The sequence below is a fragment of the Sceloporus occidentalis genome, unplaced genomic scaffold (genome assembly GCF_023333645.1).
Source record: "Sceloporus occidentalis isolate IW3139 unplaced genomic scaffold, rSceOcc1.0.p SCAF_132, whole genome shotgun sequence".
NCBI classification, from domain to species: Eukaryota; Metazoa; Chordata; class Lepidosauria; order Squamata; family Phrynosomatidae; genus Sceloporus; species Sceloporus occidentalis.
In genome coordinates, this window is record NW_028317112.1 from 1360997 (window position 1) to 1386259 (window position 25263).

The following is a 25263-nucleotide window of genomic DNA, read 5'->3' on the forward strand; positions in this document are numbered from 1 at the left end:
CTAGTTATAGAACACTTGATATCCGACATCTTTGGACTTCAGCTTGAAGTTGTAGTTTCCAGTTCGTCTTTGATGCCAGCAAACCAGTATGGCGACCACGACGGCCACGCAGACAAACACAGCTACGCTGATAAGAGCGATCAATCCGGTTCCAAGGGCTGCATCTTTCGGGGACGCCGCACCCGCTGCTGAAAAACAAGACAAGAGTCTATGCAAACTCTCAGGACGAGAACGACACGCTTTCCGCTTTACAGAGAGGAGTTCTTCGAGGTAATCCCGCCGGCTAATTTAGAAACAAAATGATCAAAAAAATCTAAACAAGGATTTATTTATTTTTGACACATACTCAAGTGCGGCGCTCTCGCTACTTACGTCGGCTGGCTTGGCGTAACGGTCCCATTCGCGTAAGGCTTGTTAAAACATTTTCCCCGCTACTCCTTACAGAACGGGCGTTACTACAACTCTGCAATACAAATCAGATCATTGTATTAATAGATGGCCCTTTATCACTCCCATCACTCCTGTGTTCCAATGGCCCTTTATCACTCCCATCACTCCTGTGTTCCAACGGCCCTTTATGACTCCCATCACTGCTGTGTTCCAATGGCCCTTTATCACTCCCATCACTCCTGTGTTCCAATGGCCCTTTATCACTCCCATCACTCCTGGGTTCCAATGGCCCTTTATCACTCCCATCACTCCTGGGTTCCAATGGCCCTTTATCACTCCTGTGTTCCAGTGGCCCTTTATCACTCCCATCACTCCTGTGTCCCAATGGCCCTTTATCACTCCCATCACTCCTGTGTCCCAATGGCCCTTTATCACTCCCATCACTCCTGTGTCCCAATGGCCCTTTATCACTCCCATCACTCCTGGGTTCCAATGGCTCTTTATCACTCCTGTGTTCCAGTGGCCCTTTATCACTCCCATCACTCCTGTGTTCCAATGGCCCTTTATCACTCCCATCACTCCTGTGTTCCAATGGCCCTTTATCACTCCCATCACTCCTGTGTCGCAATGGCCCTTTATCACTCCCATCACTCCTGTGTACCAATGGCCCTTTATCACTCCCATCACTCCTGTGTTCCAATGGCCCTTTATCACTCCCATCACTCCTGTGTCCCAATGGCCCTTTATCACTCCCATCACTCCTGTGTCCCAATGGCCCTTTATCACTCCCATCACTCCTGTGTACCAATGGCCCTTTATCACTCCCATCACTCCTGTGTTCCAATGGCCCTTTATCACTCCCATCACTCCTGTGTCGCAATGGCCCTTTATCACTCCCATCACTCCTGTGTACCAATGGCCCTTTATCACTCCCATCACTCCTGTGTTCCAATGGCCCTTTATCACTCCCATCACTCCTGTGTCCCAATGGCCCTTTATCACTCCCATCACTCCTGTGTCCCAATGGCCCTTTATCACTCCCATCACTCCTGTGTACCAATGGCCCTTTATCACTCCCATCACTCCTGTGTTCCAATGGCCCTTTATCACTCCCATCACTCCTGTGTTCCAATGGCCCTTTATCACTCCCATCACGCCTGTGTTCCAATGGCCCTTTATCACTCCCATCACGCCTGTGTTCCAATGGCACGTTGTGTTCGCTGATCCAAGTTTAAGTTTAAAAGGCTAATTGATGGTTAGAAAACCCTTTTGTAATTATGTTACAGCCAGAAATTTCCTTCTTTTCCATGAAAACAGCTGAGTGACCCCAAACTTTTGAACGGTACTATATATTAAGAACAGTTAAGAACAGTATCAGCAATATACTAAAAATATTTACCTAACTGTATAAAATGAATCTAAAGATCCTAAAGTGAATCAGATAACTGCAGATGGGATCGGACTTTCTTATATTCTCCACTTCCGCAGATTAGGGATTTGAACTTCTGGATCCAGGCTGAATATGTTTTGTAATCTATAAAATTGTGTCAAAGGTTTTTGGCTACCCCCTGCTGTCCCGCTTTTCGGGATGGAGGTGAGACCGTGGGATTCAGGAGCACAATCCTGCGACACTGGAGAGTGCACACTGCGCATGCGCGTACACCTCTGGAGCGTCGCACCCCTGCATGCTATGGAACCCCAGGTAAATTATAGGACAAATAATGAAATATAGACTAAACAATAAAATTCTCTGGCATTTACCAGCCTGTGCGGGGAGGATCAGCTGCTATCTGGAATGAAGTATAGGCACAGTGGCCCTCGTACCCAGTCCAGGCGTTCCAGTGGCCCCTGCGCATCAGAGGGGCCGATGCAAGCATTAATCTGCAGTGGCTCCGTGTTAATGATCATACGTACCGGTTTGCAGGCGCCGGGGGTGGCCTCTTTACATACATGTAGTCTGCAGTGCAGGTACACGATAGGAGTATTCACAAAGGAGAATATCTTGGTTTGAAATGTAGCGTTGCTGGAGATGCCGTTCGTGTAGATGACAGTATACGTGTTCGTCAGAGCACAGCTAAAAAAGATTCAAAACAGGGATACTGAAAGAAAAACCGTTCACCTAAACTGATGCCCTGATTGCAAATGTTTACCGGCAGCTGCTGCCAGCCGCTGGGCATGCGCGGGCATTGTGAATGTGCCTCCAATCCTTACTTCTCTGTTGGCCTTATTCAGGATTGAACCCTGCCAGTGCCCCCTGTGCCATCCGCATGAATGGGGTGGACTAAATATTCCGCCGGACAGATGGTCTGATAGATGAGGATTAAAGTAAAAATCCTGTCAAATAAATCAATGTAACTGCACAAAAACTTGGATCAGTGAACACAACGTGCCTTTGGAACACAGGAGTGATGGGTGTGATAAAGGGCCATTGGAACATAGGAGTGATGGGAGTGATAAAGGGCCATTGGAACACAGGAGTGATGGGAGTGATAAAGGGCCTTTGGAACACAGGAGTGATGGGTGTGATAAAAGGGCCATTGGAACATAGGAGTGATGGGAGTGATAAAGGGCCATTGGAACACAGGAGTGATGGGTGTGATAAAGGGCCATTGGAACACAGGAGTGATGGGAGTGATAAAGGGCCATTGGAACACAGGAGTGATGGGAGTGATAAAGGGCCATTGGAACCCAGGAGTGATGGGAGTGATAAAGGGCCATTGGAACACAGGAGTGATGGGAGTGATAAATTCCATTAAAAATCAGCTGTTTCCAGCTAGAATAGTCATTTACAACATTAACCCCGTCTGTGCTGGATCTCTGATCCATTTCATGTTATTTTAATGCACAAAATTTGTGTTTCTTTCAAAAACAAGGAGGTTTCTATGTGATGCCAAACGGTAATGTATATCCTGCCATCTGAGATAGAAATCCAGATATTGGGTCAACCAGTTCTGCTGGAAATATAAATAACCCTGTAACATAAAACGTTAGCGTAATCGTCCGTAATCTCAGATAATCTGAAGATCAGGGTTGGGGAGGTTTGGTATGTGAAGAATTAACGGACAAGATCAGAGAAAAATCTTTGTATTGATGAGGCTGACGCGAGGACACAATGCATGCGCTACCCTCCGGCTTACGTACCTGTCTTTAATAAACGGGAAGGACATGGGGTCCTGGGAATCCGTGCTCGGCGTAGCCCAACATTCGCTGATCACCACCTTATACTGCGGGTCTTCGGTTTTAATTCTGATCTGGACCTTTATGTCGTCGCTGGCGGAGAGCGTGAAGTTCTGCTTTATGGGCTGATCCCCATTAAAGAGCTGAAATTCGGGGATAAAAGTCCCATCTCCTTCCAGGTTCTCAATGATGGTGAAAAACCTGAAAATAAATGGAATATTGATACATTCCAAATTCTCCCACTTCTTAAAATCTCCATTTACATCCTTGTGACCCCAAACTTTTGAATCACAGTGACAAGTTTCTTATACTTTACCCTCCGGGAGGATTGTATCCGGTGGACATCAAGATATCGTTCTGGAATACACAGCGGATCGATCCTATTGGCTGGGGACGATGCATCAGATTATAGAATGGCGAGGAAATGTTAATGTATAATGTTGTGTTCACCACCATATGAGTCTTGTTCTGAAAGAAGAACGACATCAACGGTAAAATGAATAGAAAATAGGCACCAATCCCTGCACTGTAGTAACATCTACCACTTCTGCTAGGAGGCTGTTCCTCTTATCTACCACCCACTCAGTTACTGTAAGACTTGCTTACATTCCATCCAAGCCTCTGACCCTCTGGTTTTAGAGTTTGGTCTCTTTTGCTAACATTTTTCCAACTTTGGACAAAAAAAAAAATGTCTCCCGTACTTTGTTAAATCCCTTCAGGTATTTAAACGTTTCTACACCATCCCCTCTCTCTTCTCTCCTCAAAGCCACTCACCATTTTGGCCGCCCTCCTCTGAACCTGCTCCAATGTGTCAATATCTTTCTGGGGATGGGGGTCTCCAGAATTGCCCCCAATACTCTAGGTGAGGTCTGACCAGAGATCTGTAAAGTGTTAGAACCCCCTCCCTCTTCCGGCTATTTATGCCACTGACCATACACCCCAGCACCCTGCAACGCTTTTCCAAACGCTTTGCTACCCTTGCCTTGGGACTGAAAGCCGCCAGCCTGTGTTGTGATGGATGGATGCCAAGTGGCCCAACGTGGCCGCACTTACATTTTTGACCTCGGTGCCGCACTCCTCCCAGCTGGCTTGCAGCAGAACGAGGGCATCGGTGCTGCAGTTAATGCGGCACTGGGGGCTCCCGAGATACAGAGAGGACTCGGAGATGGACATCATTTTCAGATACGCCTTCTGAATGCCGATTCCAATCCTGCCCATTTCACATATCACTTTGCTCGCGTCCTTCAACGACATGCTGGCCGGCGCGGACTGCGGTGTTTCGGTGCCTCCCAAATTCGCGGTTCCTAAATTGAAAATAATGTGAGTTTTATTTAAAAATAACTAAAGTTGTTTATTTTTTATTTATTATTTTGTCTACTTTGTATAAATTTCTATAAATCGCTACTTGCCCAGTCGCCACTCCTAAGTGGGCTACCTTGAGCTCTCCTCCATCTCAGGGAGTGGCTTTGTGAAGGGGCAGGGCTAGCCATCCAAAGGGGCGGTGCTAGGAACATGTAGGGGTGGGGCTAGCCTAAAACAGTATTTAAATGTTGGGTGTTGGACGGAGGTGAATTTGGCCGGGGCCTGGAGACCTGGGTGCGACATGCAATAATTAGCTTACTCCCTAAAATATTATATTAAATATTTTCGTTCTTTCATTCATTTTTTTTTGAGTCCTGAGAAATTTTGTCAATTTTATTTAATAAGTTACACTTCTGGTACCTGGGAAGATTGGGAAAGCCCACCACGGGTATTCCGCTTACAAATAACCAATAAGAGCGCTTTACGTAAGTACGACCAGGAATTATAATCACTGTGGAATGCCTTTTGTAGGATTCGGCCAACGTACCAATGAGATTATCACCAACACATAGACTGTAATTGGTGGCTGTGGGTCTTGAAGACGCGTTGACCGAGTGAAGATGTTTGGGATCGTCGGTTAACGTGTGACCGGTGGCTCGCCCCGTTGCGCTATACGTGGAGACGTGGATCTCAGTTGTATTCCAGGCTGAGATTCCAGTAGAACGTTGCGCAGGGGTATCTGACGTCACCGCTCCGTATTTTTCCGACGTCAACTGCCCCGGGAGATCTGTAGTATGATTTAGCGCGGCGATGGTGGAAGCGCGGTCGGTAGAAGAACTTGTCTTCATTGTAGCTCCTTCCGTTGTAGACACTGTGTGTGGCAAAGTTGTGTTTGATGCTTTTAGATCTTGAGTTACTGGTGTTGAGCGAGTTATGACCTCCATAGTTACATTCAATATGGTGGCATTGGCAAGGTGCTCTCCAGGAGAACTGGTGCTCTGTGTGTCCCCTCGAGCTGTGTCGTTGGTGCTTCGTGATTGTAGGCTTGATGTATTTGGTTCTTGCGTTCCTGCCGTTGTATGCGTGGAGGTCACAGCAGTGGTATTCCGTAGATCGTGAGCTGTATCGGGTTCAGGTGAGCTCGGGATATATCCAGGCGTATAAGGAGTCTCGGTCTGGATTGCGGTACTTGTCTCAATAACATTGGCTGTAAAGCTTGTCGCGTTCCCGGTGGTCAGCGACGGACTCTCCGCTTCTATAGATGTCACTTTATCTGTTGGGTTGACTGTGTATGGAATATACGGCAATGCTGAAGGAATATGTGTGCCTAGAAGGGTTCATAAATAAGACGGTCAGACCATTGATCTTGTTGGGTTGCAAGTTAACTCATTTGGAGGCAAAAAAAATCATTTTTTTGTCATTTTTATAAAAATAGAATTGTTATAAACAAACCAAGGAAAATACAGTTTCTAACAATCACATTAAAATGCATAATTTTAATAAAGCCTGCGATGGAAGAAAAAAAGGTCCAAAGGTTGAGGGTCAGATTTCATGTGAGAATGTATAGCATAGGAAGAATAGTCTCCCAGCAGAAGTGGTAGGGGGTAATACAGTGCCATCTAAACGGTATGGTCCAAAATTTTGTTTGTTAGCAAAAAATCAGAAATGGGAAAACTATGTCCAACAATTACTAATTACACCAATGCTTTGCAACATTTTAGTCCCTCCAAACCATAGATCCAAATAAAAGCCACCAAGATTAACCGCTGCGTTCATTCTCAGCACTGATACGGCTTCTTCCCCATTAATACGTTTAACGGTAATTCAGTTTATTCATATTATTTTGGTGCGAGTCGCCCCCCATGTATCGACGCATCACAATATCCGTATTTCATATACACGCAAAGAAGAATAGTGGTCGCCATCTGTAGGCTGGGAGCGGTACTGCAGCAGCGAATGAATTTACCGTATTTGCTCGATTATAAGACGACCCTGATTATAAGACGACCCCCCAAAATCTGAATATTAACTTAGGAAAAAAAGAAAAAGCCTGAATATAAGACGACCCTAAAGGAAAAAAGTTTTACCAGTAAATGTTAATTCATGTAAACTATTTTTTTAAATAAAAGCTATGATTGAGAAAAATATTTTTTTTGTTTTTATTTCCTTGTATTTTCCAACCTGTCCCCCAGTTACGCACATCTGCCCCCAGGCTTGCCACACCAATATGGCACTGTGGCCCATGATATGCCTTTTAACCCTCTATATGCCACTGTGCCCCATGGTATGCCTTTTGACCCCCTATGTGCCACTCTGCCTCCAGAAATGCCTTATACCCCTATATCCCATTCTGGCATTTAGGGGGTTAAAAATGCATATTATGGGGCAGAGTGGCATATAGGGAGGTATAAGGCATTCCAGGAGGCAGTGGCATTAAGGGAGTTAAAAGGCATTGTATAGAGCACTCTATAAGGCATTTCAGGAGGCAGAGTGCTCTATTAAATGCCCCCTTAACGCCACTCTGCCTCCTGAAATGCCTTATAACTCCCTATATGCCACTCTGCCCCATAATATGCCTTTTAACCCCCTAAGTGCCAGAGTGGCATATAGGGGTATAAGGCATTCCAGAAATGCCCTATGTCCCCCATTTAACACACACACGCACACACACTTACCGGTGCTTCCAAATTCCTGCTGTATTGCCGGGGCAGCGGGTTGACGTCTCCTTCCGCTGCAGCCGGAAGGAGGTGGAGTTGGCAGCGGGGGTTGTCTGCGTCCGTCGCGGATACCTTTCCCGGCTGTCAGAGATCAGAGTTCCGGCACCTGTGCGGGGAACTCTGATTTCTGACAGTCGGGGAAGGTATCCGCGACGGACGCAGACAACCCCCGCTGCTAGCCACACCTCCTTCCGGCTGCAGCGGACGTTGTCTACGCGGATCGCGTAGACGTCAACCCGCTGCCCCGGCAATACAGCAGGAAGCACCGGTAAGTAAGTGTGGGGGGGGGAGACAGGAGGATCCAGGTCCCCTGCAGCGGTGCAGGGGATCTGGATCTTAGTCTCATAATCAGACCTCTATTTGAGGTCTGATTAGAAGACGACCCCGATTAGAAGACGAGGGGTATTTTTCAGAGCATTTGCTCTGAAAAAAACCTCGTCTTATAATCGAGCAAATACGGTATATTGGAGGGGGGTCTTTAAGAAAAATAATCTGTCCATCAAACCTTGAAAGTATATATTTTTTTCTCTAAGCTGCCTATTATAATTTCTGCCTTACCTGTGCTTGTGGCGTAAGTACTGCCTCCGCCTGTAACCGCATCTAAAATAATAATATACAAGAAAAACTAATTTAGTTCGTTCATCGCACCGTTTAGCCCAGAGTGCCGGCGAACAGAAGACATATGGAGTCCCTCTTAATAATACCCCCCGTATCGTTTACCCTAATTACCTTTAAGCACAGCCTGTTTTGTACTGCATCGCGTGTGCCAAGCTATAAAAAAGCTTTTCAGTTTAAAAACTGAATGTAAAACGACATTTTTTACCAGGATAGTTGCCGTTTTTGGGAGCTAAATTCCCAAAACTGGGGTAAGTAGCTTTGCTGTATGTGAGTGTACCGCAGTGTTCTACAGCAACACTTGCATGGTGACTGGATCCTTTCTGAGCTCATTGGATGTTCTTCACTTGCCCCCAGAATAATCGTTGCCAGCCACCAACCCCCCCCCAGCACGACACCGATTATATAATGGTTATATATATAATGGTATATAACGCCATCGCTATTTACTATAAATCCACTTCTCTCTGACAAATCGAGCCGGAAGTTCATTTCCAGAATAGAAAATAATGTGTATTTTTTTCTGCTGAACAGAGTAGTAATAATAATAACGTGAAGAGGAATTCTCACCCTGGCAGTCTCTTCCGGGTCTGGAAGGGTCGGCATCGACGTAAGGTTTATTACAGTCACAGGCGTAGGATCCCCACAGGTTTCTGCATTCTGCGTTCTCGTCGCAGTCGTTGTCTCGAGGGGATAAACACTCATCGAAATCTGCAAGAAGAAGAAACACAGACAATGAAGCCACAGCCGGGCTGCCGCTGCGAAAGAATGAAGAGCAGCCATAGTGGAAGGGCCCTCTTTACTGCATAGGATCGCTAAGAGGTCCCTTTAAATTTCCATGGTGTCCCCTTTACTAATGCATGGTGGGGGGTTCTCAGGAATCCCTGTAGTGTTATCATCACCTGTAATAATCACAGACTGCGGGTCAATGCTGAAAATCCCACTCTGGTTCACGGACACGAGTGACGACGGCGTGATGTTAACGTGCTGCGTGCCGTTGATGATTAAATGGAAAGTGACGATTATACTCCCAGCGCTGAGGGACTCGACCTCCACCGTCAGCTCCTCGGGAGACACTTCTTTGGACAGAGATTTCTTTACCTGGTAGAGATAAAGAGACGGGTCGGTCAGAAGGACCCTGTGTCTGCGCATGAGTGCAAGCTCCTGTGTGCGCATGCACAGCCCCTGGGCTGGGGTGTGGAAACAAGCAAAGGAGAAGGGTGAGGGTGGGAGAAGGGCTCATATTTTAGGGCAGCACTGGGGATGACGAGGCGACCAAAAATGACCACCAGCTGGATATGCAGGGTCCAAATCCACTTTATATTTGGGTTTAGCCTATTCCTGTGCTATTTCAAAATCAGTAAGTCCCTTATTGCCACCCTTAGGCAGGGGCAAGCAGGTTCCCATCGTGGGCTCTGCACTTGGGTGAGCCTCTGATTAGTTCTCTCCATCACCCCCACGGTCTCTGCGGCGAGATATGATGTCAAATCTCAGTGCTTCACATGTCACAAACATGCGGAGGCTACAAGCATGAGGGAGAGCGGGGAGACCCCCTTGGCCATTCCTAGGGGCAAAGAAGCCGGGGCAATTCTTCCATTCTCAGACCCCCCGCGCCCTGGGGGACAGCCCCGAACTACCTAAACATGGCTAAGGTTTACAGCAGACGCTCTTTACCTCTTCAACAAACGTCTTCACAAAGTCAAAGTACTCGGCTGAGCTGTCATTGAGTAAACCCTCCGTTAGATTCCAGTTCACGATCCTAAGTGTTCCACTCAGTATTTGAGCATCTGAAAGGGAAACAGAGACGTAAGAAATGAGTTCTCGCCTTCCCCAATCTACTAGACAAACACCACGACTCAATAGAATGGCTCAGTCTTATTCACCCAACCAGACTCTCTGACTAATGAAAGTCTATGGAGGACGGACTTCATTAGCATTGCCGTAAAGCATCAGTTCAGTGTGGTGTTTGAGCCGGGAAAGTCACCCGAAAATATCAAATTACCAGTTTTTACTTTTTCTTCCCGTGATTGCAGCCGCCCCCCGCAGTCCAGGAAGCTGGCGTTCACCGTATGCAGCACCCCCGGGGGCCGGTCACTTATACTTAGAAAGGTCCTACGGACACTATAGGCGCTGCTGTAACTGTTCGTCGCCGTCACGTGTATCGTGTACGCGTGATTCTCGGGGCAGTCCGTGCTCCAGGATACATGAAATCCGCGGGCAGTGACGTCGCTGATGCCGAAATCGGAGAACTTCGTGCAATCTGGAAAAAAAAGTGAAAACACAATTCATTAAAACTGGCAGAAACCGGAATCGCTGGAATAATCCCGGGCTGGACTCTTTCCATGCCATAGGCACCCCAAGCTATAGTGCATACAGCGGGACGTGGGTCCTAAACAGGGACTGGCTCTCCAAAACAAGGACACTAGGGTGGTATTTTTTTGTATAGAAGGATTTTCTGCTATTAATATAATTATATATTTTCTTCATTTTTACAGATTCTGCCCAATATTGTACATCGGGAATCTTCTACTTACGGCAGGGAGCGGAGGAGCTGCTGTTGCCAGACACGGCAGGTTGGGTAAGGGTCGGCGTTTGTTCGCGTTTGGGGGATGGGATCGGCTGTAAATCTAAAATAAAGACAGGAATCGTTAAAGTAAAACGTCACAGATAACACCCCCCCCCCAGACAGGACCGGACAGGGGTGTATCAAATGTGTCACCCAAATGGCTCTAATACCGGTCATCATGGAAACCTTGACTTGTCATTATTTAAAGATACATTTAATCGAGTCACCTGCATTCAAGCAGGGATATCAGCCATAACATACTGGGAGCAGTTGGGAGTCTTATATATGATCGCAGCAGGGGGGAATAGGAAGGAGTCAGATCCAGACTGTATGACCCTCAGAATCTGCCCCTGAGACCCGGAGATTGGGGCACAAACTCTGAGAGTTCCGGCTGCTATGGTTACAGTGGGAAAAAGGAAATTTTGATTGTGTTTTTTACCCCTTGGAAAGCTTTTAGGTGAATTCCCGGCTCACCTGTACCTATCGTACCTATAGATAGTGAGGGGTTTATTCACTAATCTAAAACGCACTCCTTGAGATTAGTTCCCGACCAGCGCACAAACTCTGTTTATTATATATTTACTATTTTTATCTAATTTTTCCCAGTCTCCGTCCCGGTCGCTTACTTTCACTTCTGGTGGGCGGCTGCGTTGAATTTGTGGGGTCTGCAGTAGCCGGAGCGGCACATTTATAAGTGTCATTGGGACTGGTGCACGTTTCATTAGCCAAGCAGGGGGCCAGAGGCGGGAACAGGCATTTATCCACATCTAACCAGACAAAAAACAAGGTTTAAAACATAAAAAAATACAGGAGTTCTGAACCGGAGCAAAACTTGGCTGCCTTAACCCGTTGAGTGCTATAGATACCGGAATCAGTGCGCTAAGCTGCCCCCCGCTGTCCACATCGGTAGACGTCTTTAATTTAAATTAATACATTTCACGGGAGAAAACGATGCAGAGCTACATACGCTTTTACCACCTCAGAGGTCTCTTCTTCAACTACTGTTCTAAAGTTTGGGGTCACTTAAAAATGTCCTTGTTTTGAGAGAAAAACTAATTTTGTCCATGAAAATAACATGAAATGGATCAGAAATCCAGCTCAGACGGGGTTAATGTTGTAAATAACTATTGTAGCTGAAAAAGGCTGATTTTTAATGGAATCTCTTTATAGGCGCACAGAGGCCCTTGATCACTCCCATCACTCTTGCTTTTCCATGGCCCTTTTTTCACTCCCATCACTCCTGTGTCCCAATGGCCCTTTATCACTCCCATCACTCCCGTGTCCCAATGGCCCTTTATCACTCCCATCACTCCCGTGTCCCAATGGCCCTTTATCACTCCCATCACTCCTGTGTTCCAATGGCCCTTTATCACTCCCATCACTCCTGTGTTCCAATGGCCCTTTATCACTCCCATCACTCCTGTGTCCCAATGGCACGTTGTGTTCGCTGATCCAAGTTTAAGTTTAAAAGGCTAATTAATCGTTAGAAACCCTTTTGCGATTCTGTTACAGCCAGAAATGTCCTTGTTTTCAATTAAAACAGCTAAGTGACCCCAAATAAGTGTATATTGCCCCAATAAAAAGCTATCAACTTTGATTAAAGACTCCACATTGGATGAATTCACTTAATTAGAAAAGTGAGCTCTGTACACCTGGAACCCATAACCAGGACGGCGCTGCCTATTCTATCGGCTGCTCCGAATAGTGAATTTTGGGCGCTACCAGCAGCTTTCTATGTGTGCGTCACTTGCAGTTCCATATTTTTACCACCAGGGGGGGTCTAGTCCAAGTGCTGCAGTCCCTTTTTGGTGAAGCTGCATTTTTCTGTGTAGCCAGCCGTTCCCTGCCTCACTGAGCATCACAATTTACTAATTATTTTTTTTTTTACATGAACACTCTTAATTTTCCACTCATCGGGTCCAGGTTTCCAATATTGGTTATTCTTTCAAGGCCGCTGTGTCTCTTTTGGTTTTCTGGGGACATTCTACCAATTTAGCTCCTCTACTTTAGCCCATTTGGTTGCAGTTAAGTTAGAACTATTTACCCTCCATGAGAATGTCGATTACTTCGGGTAGCCGAATTACAATGTTATTCATTTTAGAGGAAATATCCAGCAAGGAATGCGATTGGTTGATTCCGATCAGAACTTGTGATTGGACAGTGAAGGCGCTGGCAGGTTGGGTGGAGAGATGATGAACGGACACGTCGAGCGGAGACAGCTCTCCAGTGATCTGGGAGAAAAAAGAAAAAAAAAAAGAATGATTATTATGTTTTTTTCTTTTTAAAAAAAATCCTAGAATTTTTATCATGAAATATCATTTTTAAGATGACATGAAATGACCGGTATATACGGTTCTTTACTTACCATGGAGTGCAGCAGTCTTGAGTGATTGAGGAAGCTTGGGTCCACTCGGCTTAGGTCATTAAATGCTGTTTTGATGGTGATCGTTCCGTTGTACCAATACTTGATAGTATTCCTGTCCAGAGCTGAAGACACACATTGATCACACATGTATGTATGTATGTTGATATGTATATTATTTTAAAGTGACGAGTACCCAGCTAGCCTACCATGAAAGTGCCCCATTCAGAGGGTAAACGAGCAGAAGGCAGGAGAGAGGAGTCGCATTATTACTGGGGGGTTGTGCTGGGGGGGTACCACTCTATTCATTGAGTGCTGCACTCAGCTCACGATCCCCAGATATTCCTATTTCAGACAGTTCAGTCGGAATGATTGTCATAAAACCACCTAACCTGCGTTCAAGCAGGGAATTCTCTGCTTATGCCCTCTCCCTGCTTGGCCCATCACCCTTTCAATCAACAATCATATACATTTAAGATTTGATTCAGATAACAGGAAGTTAAAACAACTGCTCCTATACATTTAAGATTTGATTCAGATAACAGGAAGTTAAAACGACTGCTCCTATACATGTAAGATTACATTCTGGGGACAGGAAGTGAAAATGACTGCTCCTATACATGTAAGATTACATTCTGGGGACAGGAAGTGAAAATGACTGCTCCTATACATGTAAGATTACATTCTGGGGACAGGAAGTGAAAATGACTGCTCCTATACATGTAAGATTACATTCTGGGAACAGGAAGTGAAAATGACTGCTCCTATACATTTAAGGTTTAATTCTACATATTTTTTCTTTACATCTCCTTATATGGGTTTAACGTATACCGGTACTTTGAATCGGAAAACGCAGGTTTTGGGAAAGTAACATCCACTGTACAGAAATGTTTACAGACGGACCTGGAGGCGCGGGGGAAACGCAGAAGGAACCGTTGGAGAAGGAGCAGCACTTCTGAAGTTGTGGACAGTCTGAGTCCTTTGTACATTTGGAGTCCAGACGTCTTCTGGTGACGGCAGGACACGTCCCGGGTCTCGAGGTTAAATCGCTGATCCTTTCTAAGGCTGAAGAATAATAAATGTATAAAACAGAAGCTAAAATTGATTAAAAATAAGAAAACCCCAGGGGGTTATATTACTGTATACAGCGCTGGGGGGTTATATTACTGTATACAGCACTGGGGGTTATATTACTGTATACAGTGCTGGGGGTTATTTTACTATATACAGCGCTGGGGGGTTATTACTGTATACAGCGCTGGGGGGTTATTACTGTATACAGCCCTGGGGGTTATTACTGTATACAGCGCTGGGGGTTATATTACTGTATACAGCCCTGGGGGTTATTACTGTATACAGCGCTGGGGGGTTATATTATTGTATACAGCACTGGGGGTTATTACTGTATACAGCACTGGGGGGTATATATCTGTATACAGCGCTGGGGGGGTTATATTATTCTATACAGTGCTGGGGTTATTAATGTATACAGCGCTGGGGGTTATATTACTGTATACAGCGCTGGGGGGTTATATTACTGTATACAGCACTGGGGGGTATATATCTGTATACAGCGCTGGGGGGGTTATATTACTGTATACAGCGCTGGGGTTATTAATGTATACAGCTCCGTTATATATCGGTGGTGAGGCTCCCTGAGTGTATCCAATAATTTATTATGCTTGATTTAGACGCAGATCGCGCAGGTTTTGTGGAATGATGTCATACTTACAGATCGCGCAGTAATCGCCCAGACTCTCATATCCTGCGCAGCATTGCGTGACTCTCGTGGTCTCCGGAACCTCTATAGCGCGGTATTCGGTTTTATAATATGTGCGGGGACACGACCGCCATGGAATCCACCCGGGGCAGGGCAGATTCGCTTCATACGACGTCTGGAAAGCTACCACCTTGGAAACATTTTTGGTCAGCGTGTAGTCGCAGGTATGGTAACCCGACGGAGACACGACATTTACTAAAGGAACAGAGACAACAACAGAAACAATAAATAATATATAAAAATATATAAGACGGGGAACGGTTTGCAGGATAAAAACGATCAGAAAAGACGGAGGGATCTCAATATGTCCGGCGTGGAGGAGAGAAGAGAGCGGGGGAGGGGAGAGAAACATTTAAATATTGAAAGGGATTTAATAAAGTACAGGAGGGAAATTTGTTTCAAACGAATAGAAATTTTACAATAAGAGACCAGAATCTAACACTAGAGGGTCAGAGGCTGAGATGGAATAGAAGGACGTTTTACTTCACTGAGAGGGTGGTAGATAAGTGGAACAGCTTTCCAGCAGAAGTGGTAGGGACTAATACCATGGAGAATTTAAACATGCATGGGATAGACATACGGCTCCTGAATCTAAGACGAGACCAACTATTAAGGTCTGAGTCTTCACAGCAGGAAAAACAGGTGTAGAATATTCTTTGTTTCTATGAAAAACATTTTACTATATTAAAAATATATATAAATACGGCCACCGGGTGTCCCCACGAGCCCCCGGAGGGAATCGCTGCTCATATAGAGCGCCGTCCAAGCATCAGCGGCTGGAAATCTTCTTCTGTTATTATTATAATTTCTAAAGTCACTTAAAGAAACAGCTTTTTTTTTAAAAAAAAAAGCTGAATATTTTCTTTTTTCCCTTAAAGATGACGCCTGCAGAGGCAGTAGGGTGTCTGTCTCCATAAGGGCTGTGTAAGCGTTATTCCAACATACGCAGCGGTGGGGCTGAAGCATTTCACAACATACAGCAGCCTCAGAATTCAAGAAGACATTAACCTCTCCCACGGCCAATCAGAATATAAACTGAAAAGACCCTCGTTTACGTAAAATACACAGAAATTGCTGGCAGATCGGCCCCCATTCGGCCCCCGTCTAGTCCCCCTGTTTTTCCTGCTGTAAAGACTCAGACCTTAATCAGTCGTTGATCTTGTGTTAGATTCAGGAGCCGTATGTCTATGCCATATTCTCTAGCTCCACTTCTGCTGGGAGGCTGTTCCGTTTAACTACCACCCTTTTAGTAAACTAAAATACTTCACATACATATATATAGAGAGAGGGAGAGCAAGAGAGGAGAGCGGCATAGCCTCCAGAATTTGACAGTCAAATAGTAAATTCCCAGCGAGCAGGAACATTTCCATGATGGTCTCTAGAACCAGAAAAATCAAGACCGAGAATGTTTGAATTATGTGATCTTACCCAGGAACTAGGATTTTTTCCCTAGTATATTTTTATATAGCTTTTGCTCCCAGTATGTTATGGTTGGTATCCCTGCTTGAACGCAGGTGACTCAATTAAGTGTATCTTTAGATAATGACAAGTCAAGATTTCCATGACGACCAGTATTAGAGCCGTTTGGGTAACACACTTACCCAATGGGGTATTGAAGGGTTAATATTTCAGAGTCAGTTCATTTAGAAGGTTCCCGGGTATGTTTATGATCTATATGGTCTCCATAAATATATATAAATAGATCACATGACCACACCTGCCTCCACACCTGAACGTCTGCAGGTACTCCGGATAGTAACGGGTGATAATAATATGTAAAAGAAAGCATGTTTTATAAGACGCCCAGCGTATTAACCATTTCATGATTTCCCATGGTGATTCCGGATTATATATGAGATCACCGGATCAGTTTAGCAGAGGGAGATCTGGTCGCTCTGTCCCGAGGATACCACAATCCTAGGATCCAGATCATAGCAATCGATTGGACTCCTTGGTCTCTTCTTAGATTCAGGAGCCGTATGTCTATCCCATGCATGTTTAATACCCTCACTGCATTACCCTCTACCACTTTTGCTGGGAAGCTGTTCCACTTATCTACCACCCTCTCAGTACAGTAAAACTTCCTTCCATTCCATCTAAGCCTCTGACCCTCTAGTGTTAGATTCTGGCCTCTTTAAAACATATATTTAAATGTTTCTCTCCCATCCCCCTCTCTCTTCTCTCCCCCTAAGCCGGACATATTGAGATCCCTCGTTCTTTCCTTCTGCGCCGTGCGCCGTATCCCAGCGGAGGAGAAGAATCTGGTAACAAACTCTGGTCTAATATACTCACCCGGTTCAATGGCGCTTCCGAGCGCAGCCGCCATCCATACCATCAGCACGCACGCAGTCACGCTTCTCTCCATGCCGGTGGCTTTATTATCCCGGCGCCGTAATATCCAGGTAGGGTCGACTCTAACGCCTAAACCGCGCTGCAAAAATGGCTGCGCTCTACCTGCTGCCGTCACGCCGAGGCCGCTAAAGAAAATCCATCGGGGATTTCTGCTTCCTCATTATTTTCTTTCTCTCGCAGCCCAATCCCCGCTGAAACACCTGCGTCTCCAGAAGGAGCCATAATTACTAACGGAGCATGACATGCAAAGATATTTATTTAGCCCGTTCTAGCCGAGCGAAGAGCGGCGGAAAGGAGGGGGTTAAAAAAAAAGGGTATTTACATAAAATTTACAGAACTACTGCCCTTTTTTACCTGGAGGAAAATTAAGATCATTCATTCGCACCCCTGCTTACTTCTTCCCCTTTGCAAAGGCTGCCCGAACCGATCAGCAACTTAATGATAGGGGAGAAATAACTCAGTGGGGAGGAATAATTGCCCAGATCGTGACATATACTATATATGGACAAAAGTATTGGGACACCTGACCATTACACCAACGGGGACTTTGATGACATCACATTCTAAATACATAGACATTAATATGAAGTTTTTCCCCCTTTGCAGCTATGACGGCTTCCTGCACATAGTTAAGGGTCCGGGCTACCGTACACAACAGTAGACATTATGTGCTTAATAACTCACTGGGGAGGAATAAACGCCCAGATCGTGAGAACTGAAAAGCCCTGCTTTAATACCAAGATCTAGTAGCCTGGGCCGGCTGCTCAGCAGACCCACCAAGTCCTTATCTTATAGTGATAAATATTATCATTTATCATGCGCTTTCTTTCTAAAAGGGAGATCCGGACAGGTATGTCTCGGACAGACGGACAGGCCGTCCTAAGTAACAATTTTTGCTGAATTCCCAGGAGAAACGGTTGCTTTGTGGGGAAGAATCTATTACGGAAATAAAGAGAGAAGCAGGTGGCTTTTTATTAAACATTTTATATAGAAAATAATTGGACAACAAACCCACATCCAGGAATCCTGCTGACCTCCGGCGTATCAGATTTCTCCTCTCACGAGTTCCTCGCCCATTACCTGCTTTTCCTAAATATGCTGTTTATTTGCAGAATTAAAAGGGAACTCCTAATTTTTTTTACTAGTATCCTGGTAAAAAGTTTTCCAAAAATGTTATTTTTTTCTTTAAAACAGTTCTAGTTTTTGCCCCATAATATAATGTTTTCAGGCAGCTGAATATTAGCCGCTTGTATGAGTTCTCGCTCTGTTATCTGAGCCCCAATCTACTAAACAAACTCCCCGACTCCTTATCATACTGCCTGTGGGGACCAATAGAATGGCTCGGTCTTAAATATCCCAGCAGGACTCTCTAATGAAAGTCTATGGAGGAACGGACTTCATTAGCATCGCCATAATGCATCAGCTCAGTGTGGTGTTTGAGCACGAAAGTCACCCAAAATATCACATGACCGACAGCAATGGCCGCCTCCAGATCAGTCTTGTCGTACCCCATAAATATAGGTCGCTGCGTAAATTGTTGGCGCTATATAAATAAAAGATAATAATAATAAGAGGATTAATAAACACATTTATTTTAAATCCCATCGCTCTGAGATTATACCTGAAATAGCATTCAGAGATTATCTTTATTATTGCATTTATTTGGAGCGTCAGCGGGGTTTTGCAGCACGAGTTTAATGAGGGAGAATAATTACAAATAACATTACAATTAACAATAAAACGAGCACCCATAGGGGTAGAGAATGAGAAGCAGTAGCCCTGTTCTTATGAGCTTGCAATCTGTTAGAAGGGTCAGGGGGAAATGAGACACAAAATAATGTAGAGTCGAATGCCGTTTGTTAGAGCTTCCAAGCTAATGGGACCTGATGCATATGGGGTGGAATAACTTAGGAGTAGTACTCGGAGCACTGGAAGCCCAAGGAGCCTTCCCCGGGTCTGGGTGGCCGGTTTAAAGGGACACTCCGGCCATCATGGCACCCCCTGCCCCTCTTTGCACATGCATGGGGGGGGGGATTCTACAAACACCTGCACGGAAGACGCTCCAGGTGATTTCAATAAGTTCCCCCCGCGGTAACAGATTTTTGTTTTTAAAGAATGCATATTAAAAGTACTTTAATATGATTTTTTTGGGGGTGCTGCAGCTTCTCCCTACAGCAAGCGTTTTTTTTTTAAAGAATGAATATTAAATGTACTTAAAAATGAAAATTTTTTGCATGCTGCAGATTCTCCCTACAGTAAGCATTTTTTTTCTTTTTAAAGAAGGCATATTAAGTGTACCAAAATATTAATTATTTTATGCGTGCTGCAGCTTCTCCCTATGGTAAGCATTTTTTTTTTAAAATGCATTTTAAATGTACTTTAATATGAATTATTTTGGGGTGCTGCAGCTTCTCCTTACTGTTTTTTTTTTTTTTTTAAGAATGCATATTAAATGTACTTAAATATTAATTATTTTTGGCGAGGCTGCGATATATATATTAATAAAATCGTGGTTTAGTGAATCGCACCCAGCGGTGCATCACGCAGCCAATCACATCGCAGGGATGCCTCCGGCACTCGTATTCCTCCCCAAAAAGCCTTTACACGCACTTTAGAGCGACGGCTCCCTCGGCTCCCTATTAACTTGTTTTTTTCCCAGTAAACATAGCTTCTGCGTAACAATTTGTTGACGTTGCCAAAGGAGACGAGTTGGCTGGAAGCCGGCGTTAGCGATCTGAGCCGAGATTAACCCTTCCACGGCCAGAGGGACTGATGGAGGCATCATAAAGTGCTGCTCTTCCCTCTGGCACTTCCATGGTTAAAAGTGAAACCACAGCCAGGATACAAAGTATTCATTACAGAAAGAGCACTTTGTGTGTTTAATGACCAGGCGCATACATGTAAACCGCGTTTCACACCGCGTATGTGCATCGCCAGCCAACTAATGAGTCGTAACCGACGGGGGGAGGAAATCGGGGAGGAAATAATGAGAAACGCTCCGATGAATCGCTCTGGATAATGCAGAATATTAATAAATACCGCAGACCCGGACAGCTACTAAGCAAACCACGCAAAGCCCATTATCAGTGAAAATATGTCTCAGCAAGCGCTATAATGATCCAACATGATCTATCCCTATTAGTTATGGAAAAAGCATTAAAGGGTTAATAAAAAGGTATAGTCATCGAAGAAAGCGGCGCCGATAAAAGAGCTACCCATCTATTGCGTTTTCTTGAATGGCGATTCCGTCCGGCCTCCAAGCTTTGGGTGTAGATGGAACAATCTGATACGCGTATACCCCTTGGGGGCAGCTTGGGGCTTCGCCCTGAAGCGCTTCAGCCCTCCCTCAGTCTGAACCCCTTTGTGCAGGCGACTTGGGGGGTGTGGCGGAGAAGATGTGTTAGCGGCGCTCTCTCCTCCTTTCCGTCACCACTTACTCTGCTTGCTGGCAACCCGGACTTTGCCCCGGGTCTGGAGGTCGGTTATCTTCAAACGCTGGAATTGCCCCCTGACGTCACGGTTTCGACAATCTGGGATGGTGTTGCCCCTGTGCCCCTTGACCGAGTGAGCCCTACGATCCAGGGCACCCTGTTACAACGCTTTCGCTACGCCCAAATGGCGAGATATGTACGGTCTCTCCCGGGCAAACATCATATTACTCGGCCCCTTACCCCATTTGAACAGCTGGCTGGCCAGGGTCTCGCCTCCTTAGAGGTGGAATCTCTGCAATCTACCGCCTTCTTCTGGAAGTGGACTCTTCGGTTCCCCCGGCATTCATGGGGAAGTGGGAGGCTGAGCTTGGTGCGGTGCTTACAGCTCAGCAGTGGGAGGTCTGCGTCTTGACGCATAAATGTTCTATTGCGTCGCGGTACCAAGAAACCGCTTCTAAACTGATGTCTCGTTGGTATAGGACTCCGGTTGCTATCAGTAGGGTTATCCCGGGGAGTGATCCGACTTGTTGGAGGTGTGGGGTGGAGAGGGGTACTTACTTGAACATCTGGTGGGGCTGCTCTCGACTTCAGCCCTACTGGATTGGGATATTTCGCTGTCTGGAGGAGGTGACGGGTGAGCCGCTTCGGCCTTCTCCGGTCTTGGGCCTTCTTCTTCACTCGGAGCGCTCCTCGGGGCTGATGAAGCGTTCGGTCCTTCGCCACCTTCTCAATGCGGCTTGCAGTCTCATCCCACTTTACTGGAAACGATCGGAGGTTCCCTCGTTGCGCCAATGGCTTAACCGTGTGGGGAAGATCCGGGATTTGGAGGAGATGGTACATTTGGCTTCGGACAGGATGGAGTCGTATACCGCGGTGTGGGCTAGCTGGCTGTCCTTCCAATCTTCTCCCGTTTTGGCCTCCCTGCTTCGGCAGTGACCGCTCACTGAGCGTTTGGGTGTCTTTCCCTCCCCTCTGCCTTAATGCTCTTACTTCTTGCTATTGCTCTTCTTCCCTCCCGGTGTTTGCCGTTCCTTCCCTCTGTTTCCCTTCCTCCTCCCCCCCTCTTGTTCGTGTCGGTCTGTTTCTATTCTCGTTTTCATGTGGGTCTCTCACGGAGGCAGGCGGCACCTTGCAAACGCGGTCTGACTGACCTCGCCCTCACTCCGCATTGCTTCTCAACCGTGCGCTACTCGGACTTGTGTAAAAAGTGCAGTAATAGCACATTGCCTCTGCTCTTAGGATTTCGAATTATTATCTGCCCCACTACCTCACCCTTATTATTGTCTCTCCCCCTATTGTCTTGATGTATTGTGTTTATCCATGTTTCCAAAAAAATTTTCAATAAAACTTTAATTCACCTAAAAGAGCTTCGCTGACGCAGGACTTATCGCGCCGGGTAGGTTATCTAGAAAAAAATAAAGGGCCATATACGCAGAAAGCGGTAAACACATACCCACCAACTGTGTTTTTTTTGTGGGACAGTCCCTATGTTTGGGCACTGGGGATCCCGCATTGATTGTTGAGGAGATCCGCCGGTCTCCCGGGTGGCTTTCTGGGTATCGTAAGCTTTTGTTCCCACCTCTTTATTGTTTTATATAATACCATCATACTCCGTGACGCTGGGGGGGTTATTTGGGGGACATTACTTGCCCTCCCCTCCTCAAGTCATGTCTCCGAAATAAAAGCCCCCAGTTTGGACACCTGAAACATCGGGGCTTTGCAAAGGCGTTAACGTGACCCAATCAGCAAGAACATCTCATTGGTTGCCGCTCCCGAAAACGGCATCCCGCTAGAGATCAGGATGGTCGTGGCTTCTCTACCCACATCGCCGGTTCCCAAGCTGGTCCAAGGCACTGAATCGCTCTACTTGAAACACATGAGGTCATTACTAATCCCTGCCTTACAGGCAGGGGTGGCCACCACTGGTCTAAACGACTCTTCCGTTATAAATGGTATTTATTATTACAAGCTGGGTGCCAGACATGATTCTTAGGCTTTTTTTTTTTTATCAGATAAATCAGAACGATAAAGATTTGTGCTTCAAACGTAAGCTGATAACCGATTTCCTGCGCATGCGCAGCGCCCCTGGATTTCTATTACATTTAACACCTCCGGTGCCAGAGCATTATTCTCCTCTCTGGCAATGGATGGGTTAAAACACCAACATAAAGTCCCAGAATGTCAGGAAATCCACCCAAAATCTGGATATTAATAGAACCTACTCGGACCCCCTGATCTATCGCTTTGTCTTAGTCTGCTGGTTCTGGTTGCCTCAGACCCGTTGAACGTACGGACCATATATCGCCAACAGTTTCCAAAGCGCATCTCACAAATAAAGCTCATAAAAGTGGAAAAATAGTGAATTACTAGAGATTTTTTCTTGGGGGGGGGGGGGGGATAGCCGTGAAATCCAGTCACTATCCTACATACATAGAAACTGTGAAAACACATACCATTCTAATGACATCACACTATAATTATTCCAAGTCATCACCGGTGTCATCACGGCTGAGCAGCAAGCTGTTAATGTCACCGTAACTCTTCCAGTGCCAGAACCTGGCACATTACTTTCTAGATACGTTCTAACTGTCCCAACATTTTTATATAAATCTACTTCTAAAGAAAAAAATAAATACAAGAATGCAGAATTGATAGTATGTTTTTTTTATCGTTACGGGTATTTAACATAATTAAGCAATGAGCCTCCTTTTGTTTTTTTTCAAGCAAATTAGTAAAGATTTGGGGTAAAATGGACATGCAGAGGCAAAAAGCTCCAGTGGAAAGCCAGAGTTAATTTCTTACGTACACAGAAGTGGCTCGGTATATCATGCCATACTAATGACATCATGTTATGCGCTGTAATTATATCAGGCCATCACCGATGACATCACCATTGACTGTGCCAGCGCTGCACATCCTTACAGAGCAACACATAATCCTTTGTCTTCAGCGAGGCGAGCACTTACAGTAATCCGGATTTCCGGGCTATTACGGATCTCACTGGGAAAAATTATTCTTTTTTAGAAACACAAACATCAAATGGTTAAAAAGCATCAAAAATATGAGGAAATAAATCGATCACCTGGGGTGGGGGGGCACCAACAACCTAACCATGTGATTATAGGATTGTGTGTGTGTCATACAGTTGCTCATTTCAGTTTTTATTTATGAGGTCATCATGAAGAACAAAAAAAAGTTTAGTGGCTTTAATAGATGATCCCAGCGTTATAATCCCAGCCTGTTAGTCGAGCGACTGATAAGATGAGAAGCAGCCATCAGCCTCTCACACCTGCGGCCAAAGTAACTGTTTCACCCAGATTGTGTAGGCAGCAGGGCGGCGGATTTATCTCCCACCCGACGGTCAGCAACCACCCGACACCCCAAATAAAATGATAAGGGGAGACGGGGGACTCTCTGCCTATAAATGAAGCACATTAAAGACAAAACGGCTATCCATGAGCGGTGATCTGGCTATTGCACCTCTTACCCGGGTTTTGTCAAAGGCTGTCTTGTACAGCAGGCAATTACTTTCAAGGGATCCATGTATAAAGTGGATATAGAGGCAAAAGGTGATCATTGTTGAGCTCACAGCCCCCCCCCCCCCCCCCCTTTTACAATCAAATGCAATCTCTAATTTCCTTTTGGTGACTGTTTGAAAACCGAAATTCAGTAAGACTCAAGAAGAGGGACTGATTACCGAACTAAGGAACAGTCCTTAAAAAGGACATTATGGAATTAGAAAAAGTGCAAATGAGGTCTACGAAATTAATAAGGGGATTGGGAGATACTAGTTATGAAGAAAGACTAGAAAAACGGCGTCTCAGAGGGGATAGGATAACATTATATAAATATATGCAGGGCCAATATAACGAGCTCTTCAGTGACGTTCATTAACAGAAACATACAGAGAACAAGAGGTCGCCCTCTGAGACTGGAAGAGCGCAGGGTTCATAGACGACAAAGGACGAGATTCTTTACAGTGAGGACAATAAAGGTACGGAATCCACTTCCAAGGGAGGCAGTGTCTTTTTTCAACCTTATGAACTATGTAACCCCCAACGCACGCTTCCTCCTACCCCCTATAGTCTGCAACACATATACACTGCCTCCTACCCCCTATAGTCTGCAACACATATACACTGCCTCCTACCCCCTATAGTCTGCAACACATATACACTGCCTCCTACCCCCTATAGTCTGCAACACATATACACTGCCTCCTACCCCCTATAGTCTGCAACACATATACACTGCCTCCTACCCCCTATAGTCTGCAACACATATACACTGCCTCCTACCCCCTATAGTCTGCAATACATACACACGCTGCCTCCTACCCCCTATAGACTAACACACACAGCCTCCTACCCCCTATAGACTGTAATACCGGTATATACACAGTGGGCCCTGTCAGCCCCTGACCCGCGCACGGCCCCCGTGCCCCCTTTAGTCTGTAATACACGCAGGCTGTCAATCTCGGAACCGCTGCTAGGCCGCTTGGGCCCCGCCCTCTTCTCCACCTCCTGGAACACAGACCAATCGGAACGCCGCGCACGTGACGAGCGCTCCAT

The 25263-nt window shown here is 45.6% G+C and overlaps 1 protein-coding gene across 1 annotated transcript; it reads right to left on the reverse strand.

The window, feature by feature from the left end:
* Window positions 1–25263, reverse strand: LOC149281442 (uromodulin-like 1). Its single transcript, XM_089499295.1, has 20 exons — window positions 25115–25263; window positions 21251–21536; window positions 20699–20849; window positions 14862–15104; window positions 13133–13254; window positions 12812–12998; window positions 11394–11534; window positions 10736–10828; window positions 10204–10461; window positions 9876–9988; window positions 9104–9302; window positions 8772–8912; window positions 8145–8186; window positions 5417–6196; window positions 4621–4871; window positions 3884–4035; window positions 3532–3768; window positions 2305–2464; window positions 373–463; window positions 1–188 (listed from the first exon to the last, which is right to left on the reverse strand). Exons 1-20 carry the CDS (start codon window positions 25261–25263, stop codon window positions 1–3), a joined length of 3984 nt encoding a protein of 1327 aa, XP_089355421.1.